General features: G+C 35.5%; 1 protein-coding gene across 1 annotated transcript in view; it reads right to left on the reverse strand.

The window, feature by feature from the left end:
- Positions 1 to 627: 627 nt before the first annotated feature.
- Positions 628 to 16907, reverse strand: part of LOC106714108 (protein couch potato) — a 146388-nt gene continuing 130108 nt past the window's right edge. The window contains 9 exon segments of the mRNA XM_045680058.1: positions 628 to 1043; positions 1434 to 1671; positions 3117 to 3206; positions 3300 to 3366; positions 3538 to 3723; positions 4814 to 4958; positions 6027 to 6089; positions 7120 to 7173; positions 8284 to 8361. Coding sequence (XP_045536014.1) covers positions 1008 to 1043; positions 1434 to 1671; positions 3117 to 3206; positions 3300 to 3366; positions 3538 to 3723; positions 4814 to 4958; positions 6027 to 6089; positions 7120 to 7173; positions 8284 to 8361 — 957 coding nt within the window. The 3' untranslated portion in view covers positions 628 to 1007.

The following is a 16907-nucleotide window of genomic DNA, read 5'->3' on the forward strand; positions in this document are numbered from 1 at the left end:
AGAGATTACATTTAGTTATTTAACTCTCATAAGGCCAAGGCTAAATTCTCGCAACGATACGTGACGACGTACATGACGTCACTGACGTCGCCACGCATTGCACTTCACAGAGCGACTCCGAGGGGCGCATAGAAGTTACTCTACAGTTACAAATATTGCAATAATTCAATATAATCGATAGAAAGGAAACGCGAGACCAACACTAGAGTGCCAGCGCGATTAACGAGTGATCGAACATTATAAAAATGACTAAGAAAAGCATTTAGATAAATATAATTTGAAATAGTCATGAGAAATTTATTTAAATATGCTAACATTATCGCGACTAAAAACAAATGTATCGTAATTATTACATACAAACTTTATTAAAAATCATTCAACTTGAAATATTATATAACAAAACGTAATTTTACTATGAAGGGCACCTTTGGTTTTTAGCTTACTCGAATGTGATATATCCTAAAATGTTTTTATTTTAATTTCTGGTAATACGCTATATTCATAACAAATCCTCTCAGTTGTAAACATCGGCCTCGTATAAACTAATATACAAAAATTTCCCACAAAATAAGTTAGTTGTAAATAAATCTTATATTACATAAAATGAATAACTATTATTTGTTTTGCGAAAACACTTTACATCTAAGGGATTAAATAATTTCAAATAATATAATCGTGAACGGTAAACAATTCAACTGGAATGTTAATGATAATACAATAAAATTTATTCTAAATTTGGTATCAACAAAATACACCACACACACACACATACATACACCCCGGACGCGGTTGTATTTGTAAACGAAAGTAGAAGGAGATGAGAGGCTTGGCTACCGCTCGTGCAGTCGCTGCGCCGATACAATGTTCTTGATCCTGATCAACCGTAGAGAGGGCGCTCGTAGCAGCAGCAAGCCCCATCTCCGGCGACGGCTCCGATGCCACTCAGAGGATCAAGATAGCGCGTCCCTCAGTTAGCTGGTTGTCAAGTGCCGAGAGCCACGAACGAATTAATGTTGTTCGCCCTCTTCTCCGCCTTTGGCTCCCTGTCGGTTGAGAATTGAAACATTAGATACACGGAAACGACAAATGTATTTTTATTGTTATTCTATTTGTATATTTTTGAAGCAGGCAAGTGTCGTTAACTAAAGTGCACGGTGCAGTGTGACAACGTCAGTTGCATCTCTCGGTTATGTTCCACTTTGGAAACCATATAGAACGAGGGATAGACGACACGTAACTGTCAATATGAATGTAATTGTTTTATGGCATCCAAAGCTTCATTTAAGTTGATGACGAGCGGATTCCGGTTGTATCAAATGGCAAATAACATTAAAGGCTCGTAGTCGCAGTCCTAAAGATATAGAGGTTGATTGTGATAAGAAATCAAGAAGAATCAGCTCGCCAGCAACGCTATTGAATGTGCTCGTGCATACTTCGTGTGCGAGAATCCAGCCGTTGTGTGCCAACTTATGCCTCGCGAATTCGAGGTGGATGGCGCCCTCCGAGCTGAGGAGCAGCGCCCCCTGCAGGCGCGCCATGGCGGCGGCCGCGTCGCCCGCGCTACCGAACTCCACGAAGCCCACGGGCCCCGCCCCGGCGCCGCCGGGCCCGCAGGCCCCGCCGCCTCCGGCGCCGCCCCCAACCAACCGCAGGCGCGCGAAGCCCGGGCAGCTGTCACCACCACACTCAGTGTTGCCCGCACTCGTACCTCTCAGGGCCTTTTTCCTATCATGCGTGTTTTAGCCCAGGTGCGGAGGAAACGTCATCGCGGATTAGCCTTAGCAACATGCGAAGTTATCCCTTCGTCGCAACGTATCGTGCGAACGGTCACTAAAGTAAACAAGCTGTCACTTAAGGAACATGGCGTTTGGCCATCAACGCGTAGGCACGGATACGTGAGCGTCGTTTTTACTCGCTTAATCATTTACCGTGTATCGTCAACCCTTGGACCATTCCTAAATAAATTACGTAGATTTCTAATAACAAGGTGACGGGACGGTGGCGGTGACAGGTGGTTACAGTAAACCTCGGAATCACACATGACAGGAAAAAGGCCCTCAATATATTGGTTTTTGTTGTGTTGTCAAGCGTCAATTATAATTTGGATTGTGTTTATACGGAATTTTTTTATAAAAGCATTTTTGCCTGAAAATTCCTTTTCGCTGAAAATTTTATTTGTTAATTGTAAAATTAAGTAAAATGGTTTTTAATCCCATTCGATTAATTTGTTGCAAGTGAATAAGTAAAGAAAAATAATATGTAGTAATCAAATTTCCTTATATAATCAGCTATATAGACATATTTTCTCTCCAAGTCATATGACGATTGACAAGAAATCAATTATTACTTAAGTGTAAGTGCAATGAATGATGTTGGCGTTTGTGCTATACGTAATAATGTGTGTGTGAGTATTGCCATGCTAAATAGTGGTACGGGTGCAGGCCATATCTCATACAAACTGCTATCAATATCATGATAAGTTTGTATGAGACAGCATACTGACATATTAATACTTAACAATAGCCGAAATTATGATATTCGGTGCGACATGCACTGTGGAAAATATAGTCACATTTAAAATTAATATTGATCAAATATCGATCGATACATAAGGTGTAAGTTTATTTTTGTTTAAATTCGATCACGAATTGATTTACTCTTTGAGTATTAAACAATTGACAACTAAAATATTAAAAGAAAATAAACTACAACCTTTCGTATCAATTTAATATAATTTGTTACCATGCATATTAGAGCACGTTGTATACTTTATATTGTAAATAGTACATATTCATAAATTGAAATTTAAATAAAATATTTTCAAGTGAAGAATGAAGGACAGTAAAAATCGAAACAAAAAACCGATTCATATAAATTAAAATACAATTGAAATATGACACATTTGAATAAATGTAGTTTTTCTATTTGCTATCCTATTTTCTCAACATGTCATCAAATCTTTATTATTTTTAAAGTCTAATTGTTAACGGCCATCCATCATGATTAGTTTCTAATCAATACGTAAGATGGACGAACATACTCGTAGTTGCAATTTTAAGATGCACCAGTTTCTCCAAAAATAAGGACTTTGTAAGGGTTTTATGTTAAATACATACCTGCTGAATATTTCCTTCAGCTCATGTTCGGAGACGAATTGTCCAAGGTTCGCGACAAAGAGCGTGGAGCAGGGGGGAGCAGGATGCGCCGGGTGGCCGTGGTGCCCTGGGTGGCCGTGATGGCCCGGGTGACCGGGGAGGCCGGGATGGCCAGGGTGGCCCGGGTGGCCGGGGTGGCCAGGGTGGCCAGGATGCGCGGGGGGAGCGGGCACCGCGGCGCCCGGCGAGCCCAGCGCCGGTGCCGGCAATACGCACGCGCCCAGCGTCAATGGGGTCTATAAACAATACATTATTATGTATTTTCATTCACCGCGATGTGACCGCGTTCTAGACATTGTCGAAGCAGTAAACTAGTTTCTTGAATAATCCTTCAAGCTAAGGTCAAATATATCTTCTAACATTTCGATCACAGAAATATGTAAGTATGGTATACTCACGTGGTGTGGCCTATCGGCGGCAGCTAGTCAGAGGTAGGAGCGCACTGGTGCCATCTGCGGGTGGATGGCGGGGTGCACGAGGCCGTGCGACAGCGCCGGCAGTTCGCCGCCATACGCCAGCGGGTGGTGCCACAGCTCGCCGCCGCCCGGGAAGAATGGGCTCGCTAGGTCTACACCCACCAACCACAACTCAACATTCATACTCCGTAAACAATAACAAAACAGATTGAACTAAAGTTAAACATTTAACATATAAGTTGTATAAATATCTATCAATAAGACCTTACAAATAAACTTATAAAAATACTCGGTAGATGTTATTTTTTAAATACGTAGCTAATATAATGAAAGAAATAAAATATTTAAAAATATTATACGTAAATAAATAAGATGAAAAAAAATGTTTTTTTTTCAAAGATTTATATGTAACATTTCATGTATATATTACATTGAAACGGGTAGAAAGATGTTTTTAACTTTCAGTTAATTAAATATCATACATATATAAGCAATATTTACATTATCTTCAAAACGTGTTTTTACGTAAGCAAAATTAATTTCGGTAAGACAGTTCAGTTTATGTTATTGCAATGTGAACAATTAGCATTAAAACATTGATTGATAATAAAGAATAAAGTAGTAGAACCCGAGATGTACACTTTAGGTTTTAGCTTCACGGAGCTAGGCTTGCGTGGTCGTGTAAGCGATAACATGTACTGGCCCAAAGTCGTGCTTTCACTCGACTAACGCACATTAACAATAATTATAACAGATCATTAATTTACAATGCATTGTATAATTATTGACGTAAAATCATGTTTGTACAGTCGTCTTCGTTCACGGTATTCCAGTTACAGAACATGCTTTGCTGCTCGAATCGAATTTAAACAACATACTTTCATACAAAAAACAATTAGTTTGCAGTCGATACTTTGAAAATATAAAAGTAAATACACTATTGTTAAACATCTAACAACTTTTTTCGTTTCATGGTGTGCCAAACGTCCAAACTATTGTCACTTTTAAAGTGGAACACCACGTAAGAACACGACTGTACAATCAAAACGATTCCAGTTTAAATATAACGTTAAGCGTTAACGTTAACCTTAACGATATTATTAAGTTTGTGTTGGTTTGCAGAGGAGATCGAGGCAACTGGAAGTGATTGTATCACCGTGCGGGTAGTCGAGCGAAGGCGGGCGGTTGTGCGTGTGTGGGATTGTGACCGTGGGCCGTGGCTGTGGGAGTGTGGGTACTTACGTCCGGTGAGAGGGTGCATCAATGCGGGGTGTGCGGCCGGCGCGGCTGTGGCAACTGCCGGCTTCGGCTTGCTGACCTTCGTGTTGCTTTTAGCGAACTCCAGCCGAATCGTTTGCGGCATGTCTGGGTCGAACCGGACGCCCTGCTGTGAACAGCCGCAGCGGCGCGGCGCTCCGATATAATGACGATGGAACGGTCAGTCGCCGCGCGGCGATATTCACCACAGATGCGTGTTACGACTCTCCGGGTATTGTCTGTACGCTTGTTAGATGCTATTTCTCCATATACTACGAAACGGTTCGTAGTAAGATATAGATTTAAATAATTTTATTGTATGAATTAAAAGTAAGTCGCGCCCGCGCCTGCTAATGTGACGGAACACAGTGCTCTGGGTGAGGCTTCAAACCTGTCAAACAGTGACATGCAGTTGCATATTTACACCGTCTAACTGTCTTCCGGCTGCGTGGGAGCCGCTCGCAGCCCGAGCTCGGCGTCGACCGCTCAGTATGTGCATGGTTTTAGCATAACTTACGATGCGGTTACTCGACTTAGGAAATGTTATTTCAAGTCTACTATGAGAATATTAACTATTGTGCTGCTTAGCTGTGTTGAGGCATGTGATGAGAAGAGGTTTAGTAACACCGTGCTTTATACTCCTTTTATTATTTACAAATAGCAAAGTTCTTTCTCCGTACGAGAGCAAGAAAAAAGTTATGTTAAATTGTTCTAAGCGCACTTAAATATTAAACATCTTTGATGTTTTAGTATTTTTTAAATATTGATAACTGCATAAATAGCTGTAGATATTAGAAAAGATTATAAAAATTAAATAATTATTCCATTTTGTAGAAAAAATATTATTAAATTCAACTCCAATCAATATTTATTACTGTTAAATAAGTTGGTATATACTATATAACATAAAAAGTACACATAAATAAATATCACATTCAGTCTGGGCGTTTTTACTGAGACTTGTGAACGCACACGTAAAATACCTACTGAAAATTCCATAACCTAACACTCTATTATGTTGAATTGGAATTTTACAATTCATTTCTTTGTAATAGCAATTTTAACATTTCAATGTATATTATTTTGATAAAATTGTTACTTGAAACGTTGTGATTAATAATTTTTGTTACTAGTTAGAATCATGATTTGTTTGTAATATGTGTATTTATGAAGATATTAATCTGTGATGTGTACCAACCTGAAGGTCTTGCTTAGCGGCCTCGGCGCCCGCTCTGGTGTGGAACGTGACGAAACCCACCGGCTGTAAATAGTGTAAAATTCAGTACACAAGACACAGTATGACAAGACAATAACTAAACTAAATATCGTGCAGTTGTTAACTTCTTAACAAAAATATATTATGAAAATTGTACTAAAACCGTCCGTACTAAAACATCCAATATGTTTTAAAATTTACTATCGATTGTTAAATAATGTTTTCATATTGAAAGTAATGAAAATTTAATTATTATTTATATTAAAAGATACATTTTAGCAAGAAGCCAATTACTTCAAAAAGATCCAATTAGCATTTCAATTATTCAGAAAAAAAATCAAATGAATGAGAATTCAGATCTCATTCTACTTGATAGGATTTAGAAACAGAAAAATGGAACGGATAAGCTCGTCAAAAGTTCTCTCAGTCGAGTGTAGTTCGTTAATACAGCTCGTGCGGTACATTGAATGAGCCAACTCAACTACCCATATTTCGCAGGTACAGTCACCGTCGCATCGTTCGCATTATTCCATCTTAAAAGAGAAAATCGTTAGAATGTCTTATACGCCTTGAAATGTTAAAGGTCTGTAAATGTTGTATCAAAAGTTTTTTTACACTATATAAAATTTGTTATACAAATTGTACATTTGTACTAGTTATAAAAATATTATTTTGATCAAAATATCAATAGCACCCAAATTGTTTATTCGCATAAAGGGGCGCAGTTTAACTTACTTGCGAGGTGTAAGTAAATTTTTCTCTATATCGTACACCGCGAACTGCGGTGACTGTACATTGAATGAGCCAACTTAACTACCCATATTCCGCAAACTCGCTTGCAATTCATTTGCACGCGTGCTCTTCAAACACGGAATAAAACCGACACCGGATTAAATAGACGTGCAGTATGGCGAGCGGACGAACTGCAAGTTTATGTAGATATACTACAGCGTGTGGTCTCAAAAATGATTTATTGAGATAGATTTTATTTCATTGATACAATTTGATAAAAATGTTTTTTTTATGAATAATCAAAATTTGCATATTTGTAATTTTGCTTCATATTGATACTTACCGAAGCTGTTTTTCCGTTCTTACTGGTGACCTTTAGAAGCGATCCCTCGTAGCCCTGTTAAAAATAATTTGGTTAAGTTTAAAATATAAAGTAAATAACCTTAACTTTATAAAATCACTAACTGCCGCTCGCGACTCCGTCCGCGCGGTATTAGAAAAAAACGTAATAAGTATCCTATGTGTTATACCAGACTATGAGATACCTTCAAACAAACATCCATCCAACCATCTATGAAAACTTTCGCATTTATAATATGAGCAAGAAGTAAGATTTATAATTTCAAAGGTAGGCTTTCATTCAACAATAAAAATATTTTTTTTTGTTTGAATTTTTTTTTTTAAAACAATATAACATGATTCATGCTGCACGTACATACAAGTTTTATAATTTACATATGACGAGCTATGATTGGTATACATTTTCCATTACAAAAGCAAACTTAATGGTATGAAATTGCTTCCTTTGGTTAGTACCGTCACGTCATGGTGCAATCGAGGTTAAATACAACCCTCTATATGGTGCAAGCCCGTGCCACGAACGAACGTAAACACGCGATATACTAAAACAACCTCCCGTTTAACTTCGCCCCCCGTAATGCTCGGTGCCAACCGTGCCAAGGAACGTAATCCCCCTTATCGTCAGACAGAATCGATTCAATCCGAATATTACATATCGGAGCATGACATTTGATATTTACAACGCAGTAATCCAATCCGTTATCTCGCCAGTCGCGTGACGCCAACGATACGGTTGCTTTATCATATTTTTCTTGAATATTTGATTTTTTCGTGCAACATGAATGATAGATCGGGGTTAAAGTTAGTTTATAATATAAAAAAATTCAAAATATAAAAATCACCGAGGGTTTATAATATTAGTATACAACATGATTAGGTATGATTTTTAAGAATAGCTCCTAATATTTTACATATTAGGATCAATTCAATAAAATATTCATAAAAATAAATAAAAACCATATTTCATGGTTTTAATAAAGTCATATTGATTGAGAGACTATTTCATACATAATAAAATAAATAAACAATATTGTCATACCAAAAAAATTAAATAAAGCTGTAGTAAAAAAGTTTTCATTAGATCTTACTGAGTTTACCTTGTGATTTGTTCATTTTAAGTTTTATAAACATGACATAAATATCTCACCTCATATGCTCGGAATAGTAAGTACAATTCCCGAGGCTTGGCGTCCATGGGCAGGCCGCTCACGAACAACGTCCGCACCTGTAATAAAGCGATACTCGTTTTATTAACTTAATAAACCAAGTTTTGATACGGGTTAAGTTTCCCGGCTCATAGTTTCACCGTAAAAAGTATATTAATACTCGGAACTACATTTAAACGTTTAAAGGTATTCGACTTCAAGTTTAATTTACTTTGAATATTAGTCAAGTTATATTAATATCTTTTCATGTACTCGTAATAGCAATCGATTATTTAATAAAGTCGAAGATGTTGTTTACTAGAATTCTTTCTTTTCTTAATAGTCCAGTCATTTTAGTAAGTTCACCTCGGAATTCGAGATACCCAGCTGTAAGTCTGTAAATACTTGTATATTGACACCCTAAAAGTTGTCTCAAAATCTACATATGGTAGGGTGTAAGCAACCATTAAATTTCAAGGTCAAAGGTCACAAAAATCGGCTTTTTGCGCTTTTTTTGGAAATATCTCATTTCCTATGAGTTTTTGCTATTTGTATTTCTTTTCAATAATGTAGAATACAAAATTCTCTACAAATTTTGTTTAGAAAATTTTTTTATACGGTGAACCGTTTTCGAGATAGAGGGCGGAGAGCGCGCGGTCACAGCATCACTTCAGCCTCCGGTCGAAAACGCGCCATATAGTTGATGAACTCTCAATAAATCAATTATTATAAATATTTGTCAATTTTTTATTAACTATTATATTCTACTTTATCATTTTTTTCCTAACTTATCCACTTTTTATTCAGTATTAATTTATTTAACAACAATAACCTGCCCATGTAATTGCAGAATTGTTAATAAAAATATAGGAATTATATGTCGCTCTGATATGGTAGAGCATTGAGACAAGCTTTCCTGCATCCGCATTGCGAACCACAATCACTCTTGCAGTTGCAGAAAATTTTATTTAGCAAATGTTCTGGAGCAGCTGGTAAAATTGTCATGATAGGCTCCAGAAAATCGTTTCGTATTGCCCAACCCCATACCTGGGGTTCCAAATCATGTCCTAACCAAGTTTGAACTTGATAATATACACGGTTGAAATGTTGATGAGCAGCTGCACTTGTTGGTGGAATATTTGAAAGCTGCACAGGTTTATTAAGTTTTGTAGACTTGACGTAATGCATGTAACGAAGATGATCGAGACTTTTCACAGATTTCGGAGCATTATAGACTGCCAATAAGGTTTGAGTTCCACTCTCTAATAATTTCTGGGCCGAACAATTTTCTTCCTCAAATGCTGCACCTAGTTCATCCAAATTTGTCAGTAATTAATTAATTTGACAAATATTTATAATAATTGATTTATTGATAGTTCATCAACTATATGGCGCGTTGTCGACCGGAGGCTGAAGTGATGCTGTGACCGCGCGCTCTCCGCCCTCTATCTCGAAAACGGTTCACCGTATAAAAAAAATTCTTAAACAAAATTTGTAGAGAATTTTGTATTCTACAATATTGATAAGACATACAAATAGCAAAAAACCCATAGGAAATGAGATATTTCCAAAAAAAGCGCGAAAAACCGATTTTTGTGACCTTTGACCTTGAAATTTAATGGTTGCTTACACCCTACCATATGTAGGTTTTGAGACAACTTTTAGGGTGTCAATATACAAGTATTTACAGACTTACAGCTGGGTATCTCGAATTCCGAGATTCTTACCTAATTTAAGCTTAAATGACTGGACTATAAATACAGTGAGATAATATCAAAACCGACATAAAGAGGCGAACAATCTTTCAATGCCGGTACTTCCCGATTATTTATCAGCTTTTTATAAACGTTTCAACGCATTAATTCGTCGGGTCCATTTAATGAAATAAAACAGAGTTGGTAATGGCGGCGCGATTTGCCGCGTGCGGAAAATGGAGATTAATTGCTGGTAACACCGGTCGCTTGCGACGCCAGCGCCATCTTGTTATGCACTTTATGTATGCGTCTGAGTTTTCCTTTTAAAAGTGTTAAATATCAGAATAAAAATTATTCATATCAACATAAATACGAATTTTTAAATAGATGGATTGATGGATGGATGTTTGTTTGAAGGTATCTCCAAAACTACACAACGGAACTCGATGAAATTTGGGATAGACGTAGAGAATAGTGTGGAAGAACACATTGGCTACTAATTAAGTTATTTTTTTTAAATCCTCGCGGACGGAGTCAATTTGTAATCTATATAAAAGAAAGCCGTGTTAGTTACACTATTTATAACTCAAGATCGGTCGAACTGATTTAGCTGAAAATTGATGGGGAGGTAGCTTAGAACTAGGAGACGGACATGGGAACTTTTTTATCTTGTGTGCATTTTTTTTATTCCGCGCGGACGAAGTCGCGGGTAAAAGCTAGTTGAAAATATTGAGAAAACCATGTAAGATCACAGGGAGCGTAAGAAAAAGTCTCCTTTTAAAATACTGTTTCATTTATAAATATGATCGAGGTTAAAGTACCTAGAGGGTGACATAAAGGGTGGCATAGCGCAGGCTCTCGTATGTTTTATCGCTTCCGTCCTCCGGTCGTCCAGAATGTCGGACCTTTATGTCGGCTATTTTCCGGTCGAATGGACGGGAATTCCCCGTATCAATGATACGTGATATTTTCAGAAAAGTTATTTCCAAATAACTTTTTTAATTCTGTTAAATACACAGCTCACATATAGATAGATCTAAACACTTTAATGTGATGAAATGCGTTTTATATTTAGTATTATTTTGTTTAACCTTCTTCAAAATTGAACATTTTCTATAAAAAGACACGTGAAATGCGTATAACATTCTCTTTTCAACCTTAAACAGAGTTAGTAATAGATCTGGCATTATAACTAATTAAATAGACCTCGAAGAAAAAATAGAAAATATTCCAAGAATAGACTAAAAATTCACTCGGAGATAAAAATACACACAATGTCAGATCGAGCGCTTGGTTGTTGAAACACTTGTTCAAACAATTTACCTGATTTAATTTTTTTTAATGATTTGAACAGTATCGTGAAATAAAAAAAAATACACTCATGACATCAGCGCTGCTAGTTTCAAAGTTAAGAATCTTAGAATCTGATTTAAAAACATATTTTTTTCTGATGAAAATCCACATTCGGAAAGAATTAAAAAAATATTCATTCAACTTTTTTATTCATTTGGCGTATTCTTATTTACAAAAAAATACTTTTACAAATCATCTTAATACCGCTAAGAAAAGACTTCATATATATTTCTTAGAACCTTGGAATATAAAAAGCACAATAGAATAAGCTACACTCCGCTGAAGATTATTATGAGGTTGTTTTGTCCTGACCGTAGTCCTATCTTGATCGTTTGCTTGTAAAAAGCAAAAATAAATATGTTTTTATTTTTATTGTAAAAGCATTCGGAAGTTTTACAACGTTTTCTTTAAAAGGTAACGAATGCTATTAAATTTTAATGAAACGATGTATGGTCGAATTCAATGAAAATAAGAAAGTACACATGTTACACGCTGACAATGTCATTTATTATCTATGGATTTATATTGCAAATTTTTTTCGTTCAAATAAGTCTATTGTAAGTATATTAGTAAGTATTAAATATTTTCATTACATCGTACATTATTTTCAAAATTATTTTAGTATGCAGAAATATTTTATTGTAAAAGAACACCTTAAGACAAGGCTAGGCAATATTAATCGGTAAGTCTAATTAGTAAACATTACGGTCTATTAACCCAAGAAATTTAATAACGATGTATAAAATATTAATTTTAAAAATTACAAATTTAATAACAAAGATATTTGATTTTAAAGCTTTTGGTAACACGTGCTCGTCACAAGTGTTGCTGAGCGCTTGTAACATAAAATTGGAAAACTTTTTATGACATGTCACGTGAAACTCTTCACTAAACACACGAGTACAAACTGCTCCTAACTTAAAACAACTATCGACTTAATAAAAATTGTTTTGTTTTTTATTTATTCAATTTTTAAAAGACATTAAAACAATTAAATGAATTTATATTAAAAATAATATCACCGTCAGTTTGCGTTATCGAAACACTAGTACAAAAATAATATTGTCTTTATTATTTAAAAATGGACGAATAGGAAAACAATATGTTTCTCTACAGGTGATTTAACAGTGTAAACATACATAGAAGAATTCGTAACAAAAATCACCACGTGATCACATTCTCAGGGTTAATGTATTTCACCCCAGCACGATATTCAGGTCACTTCGAAACTGCCCCTACATGTCGACCATTTCACACTTGGTCGCATTTGGCTACTCACACTGTACCGTTATGCTCTACATTGTGTTCCTAAGAGTTCATACTCAATTTTTTCATAAAAAAAATTTCTAGCATTAATGACATTGTTCTATATTAGTACGTAACTCTTTGAATAAATACAAATTAAGAAATAAAAAAATTAAATTTATTCTTTTGCAGTCATACCAAAAGCCTTGCTAATGGAACTACGGCAATCATTAAACAAAATCTCCCAAATAATAAAACATAAACTTTCGTTAATTTTATGGTGTCTGTTAAGTTTCTTACACGGAAAAAATAAGTGAAAAACTGTCTTCTATTTCCTATTCAATTTCCATTCGTATCTATCTGTCAAAAATGTAGGCGTAAAATGGTTGTTGGAAAAGATTTATCTCAATTTTACGGTTCCACGGCCACGAAAGCGAAGCGAATACTTGATTTGTTAAAGAGGTTGATATCATCTACGAACAGACTGACATTAATGCGATGGAAAAAAGCGTTAAGTGGCCCGAGGTTGAGCTCGAATTTATTTGTCTGTGTGCTTTATTAATTACCCAGGGCGACAAAAATCAGTGAAAATGTGGATTTATAATGAGGACGGTGTTGTTTACGTTTTGTCGGGTCAGAGTAAAATCGATACAGTACATAATTTTTTTAGTATTCTTTATACCACTATGATAGAATGGTCGAAGAGGTTAAATGTAAAATAAATTATGTTATAGCTCGCAACCAAGCTTGTTAAAAGTCTAGTAGTTTATGATTATTTTAAATATATTACATTAATATTAAGAGGTTAACCCCCTAATAAAACGGTTAAAATAATTTAACTATTTTTTACATTTAATTATACATCATGATTCAATAAACATTATAAATAAATATTGTCATTAAGGAGATAAATATAATATAGAGTCTATATATAAAGAGAAATAAAGAATAAACTGGGATAAAGGTGTATTCACACGATCGATCGCGCGAGCATGCATCCGAGCCGAGTGGAGCGGAAACTCCCGGGGCACTGCACAGCGAATTTATCACGTGTGTATACATACCTATATACTTCACAAGTTTGCAAGTCTACCTTTTTAAAAAGCAAACATAGTGCCATCAATTTAGGTTAGTTAGCTTGTCGCCACGTATCGTATCCTGGGTTTAAAAAAAATCCAAGAATATTTAACCCCGGTTAGAAAGCGCTAATCACAGATACTCTGGATTTTTTTTATAAACGAAATTCGTTCAGTCGGATTGGAAAGGCGTGCTGACTTATTATCTTAATTAATTATAGTCCCCATACATTTTTGTCGAAATGCATGACCAGAAACAGACAGGCACGACAGATTTTCACATACAATGTTGCTAGTATCAACGATGTCCAGATAGAATTATGTTGACAACTTAATGCTGGCTGGAGTGACTAATGCTAAATAACTGACAGGGACTAACGTTTATTTTTGAACCATTAACCATAGTGGCTTAAAGAATTTATCGATGAATATAAAATAAAACAGTCAAAATGTAACAAGAAATAACACTAATTTATTAAGCTCTCCATATTTAAATATATTTGTAAATAGCAGCATATGCTCTGCGGATTAAAAGCTAATTAATGAATATTTAGTTTTAAAGTTAACAATAACATGACGTCTGTATGGAAAGCAATTTCCATAGAAACAAAAGAAAAGAGTTAATCAAATTGAACCAGCCGCATATCTATTGGCAGCGACATTGTTATTTCCACATGCACAAAAAGTACAATAATGAAAATGTAGCCACGTTTGAAACACGACACCACAAAGGGGTGCTGAAATTAAATGTCACTTCTCTTTGCTCCGAAATAATAAACGACTACATTTATACATGTACTAGCTGTCGCCCGCGACTACGTCGGTGCAGAAATAAAAAACTTAATTAGTAACCTATGTGTTCTTCCAGACTATGTTCTACATCTATGCCAAATTTCAGCCAAAACCGTTGAGCCTTTCTGCAGATACCTTCTAACAAACATCCATCTGTCCATTCATCCATCTAAACTTACGCATTTTTAATATTAAGTAAGATATTTGAATAAAAGTAAAAGCTTCTTAAATTAGAATGTTATTAAACTTTTATCCGTAACTCGCTATAAAATACAGAACGTCTAATAACTACGTATTGTTTCCATAGGATTATAAAATGACCGGGAAAATGTTTATAAAAATATTTAAAAGACCCGACAATGGCTCTGCTATTGCTAAAACAAAATATAGCCTTATTGTGGTTCTCCGCTTCAATGCCGCCTTTGTTTTATTTCGATTTTTCTCCTTGATTGAAATGCCTTTCACTTGAATGGGAAATCGGCGGGAACTTTCACTCAGACTGCTACAAAGCAACGCTTTTTTTACGCTTCATTATCTGAAATAATATTTTATAGCGACATAATATTTTAAAGCCAATGACTCTGCTTCTTATTTAAAAGGGGTAGATTCAGATCTTAGTGTCAGAATAGATTAATTGTATTATGACAAATTACACTAAGGATGCCCTTAGTTATAAATAAATCTGAGTATGGCAGTTAGTTGTCAATGCATTTCGATTTATAAATTCTATTTGTATGTTAATGTAAACAAAACATATTTTGTACATTCGACAAAGTCCGCAAATAATATAATTTTGAATAATTTGTATTGAAAAACAATGTTTTGGTGATTTGTGTTGAAATTAAAATAAAATTCATGTTTTAGTCTAAGAGTATTTTGAATCGGAAACGCATTTGTTTAACATTAAGTATGGAAAGGAATATTTGGAGAGTTTCAAATTGTATTCAACAACAAAGCCGGTCGCGACCGATATCATAATATTGTAAAGGCAACTTTCGCATGGAGTGCGCAAAGTTTGGAAAGGCAATTTTTCTTCCGACATCAATGTCAAAAGCAATAATTCTCAACTTGAAAGCGAGCTTTCAAATAACCGGTCTGGTACGCGGCGAAAGACATATCATGTTCGAAATTTACGGTGAAAAATAATATTTGATTTTATTAGAGTCGTTCGTTATTTCTGAGGGGATATGTGAAAAAGGAAATAAATATAATTGTTCTTACTATTTGATCGAAAATAGACGAGCTTTGAAGAAAAAATAAGGAAAGCAAACAATTGTATGAAGAACTTTGTGTAAGGCAATATGCTAGCTGTCGCCCGCGACTCCGTCCGCGCGGAATTGAAAAAAAAAGTAATAATCAGCCTATGTGTAGTACATCTGTGCCAAATTTCATCAATATCCGTTGGGCCCTTCCGGAGATACCTTTAAACAAACATCCACCCATCCATCTATCCATCGTAAGATATATGTATGTTGCATTGTATTGAAACTTACGTACAAGTTCGACAGTAAAATCCCTTGTGACAAGTTAATAGAAAACGGGCAAGATGGCAGCCGTATTTATTTTGCAAACAATCAAAGGGAGGCCGCCCGGTCTTGCGGCGGGACGGCGGTGGCGGGAAGCGATCGACTCGGATAGAGATATTTCTAATTTTTCGGTTGACCTGCGCCGCAATACAGGCAGCTCTCGAAAAATAGATATAAAACTAAAGCAAACAGACTGGAAAAAGAAGAACCAACTCTCAATTTGAAGAGTAGCCGAATCCCTCGGTTAATTAAAATCGTTGTTTGAACATCGTTAGCATAAAATCGGTGCGCGCTCTCAACCTGAAAAAGGTAAAATATATTTCTTTTCATAATTGCCTTACAGAACTTGTATTGAGTTTAAAAACTAAGTTACGAACATATACAGTTTAATTTTGTTTTAACGTTACCTACATTTTGAATTAAATTCAAAGTTTAAATTAATTTTTATTTAGTTTTGTTCAGGTTTAACATCATTTTGTATATTTACTATCATTATGGCAATGAGTAATTTGTAAATTTATGAAAATGTTGTATATTCGTACCTTTCGTTTCGAATTTACAAAATATTTTAGTTTCCATGTACCTATAGAAATATAATTGTCATACAGTGAACTATTAGGATAAAGGTTACAGAGAATTGTCTAGTCTGCAATGAAAATTGAGAAATAATTCTTTAAATCAGCAAGTCGATGTCGTAGCCGACACGTACGGTAATTACTAAAGTCGAAGCAACAAAATCTCGGAGCGGAAAAGAGAGAAAAAAGCGAGTTTCGGTGCGCAATATTGCCGACCACCTGCTCCGCTGAGATAGGGATCATAATGTTAATTTAATTAAAGGACTAATCTAAATTGCAGACGACCCAACACTCCGACGGCCATTAAAAGGATATTTCGTCGCCGACAGTTCAGTTGGGGAAAGTTATCGCTATAAATATCACGG

This window comes from Papilio machaon, chromosome 11, assembly GCF_912999745.1.
Source record: "Papilio machaon chromosome 11, ilPapMach1.1, whole genome shotgun sequence".
Taxonomy (NCBI): domain Eukaryota; kingdom Metazoa; phylum Arthropoda; class Insecta; order Lepidoptera; family Papilionidae; genus Papilio; species Papilio machaon.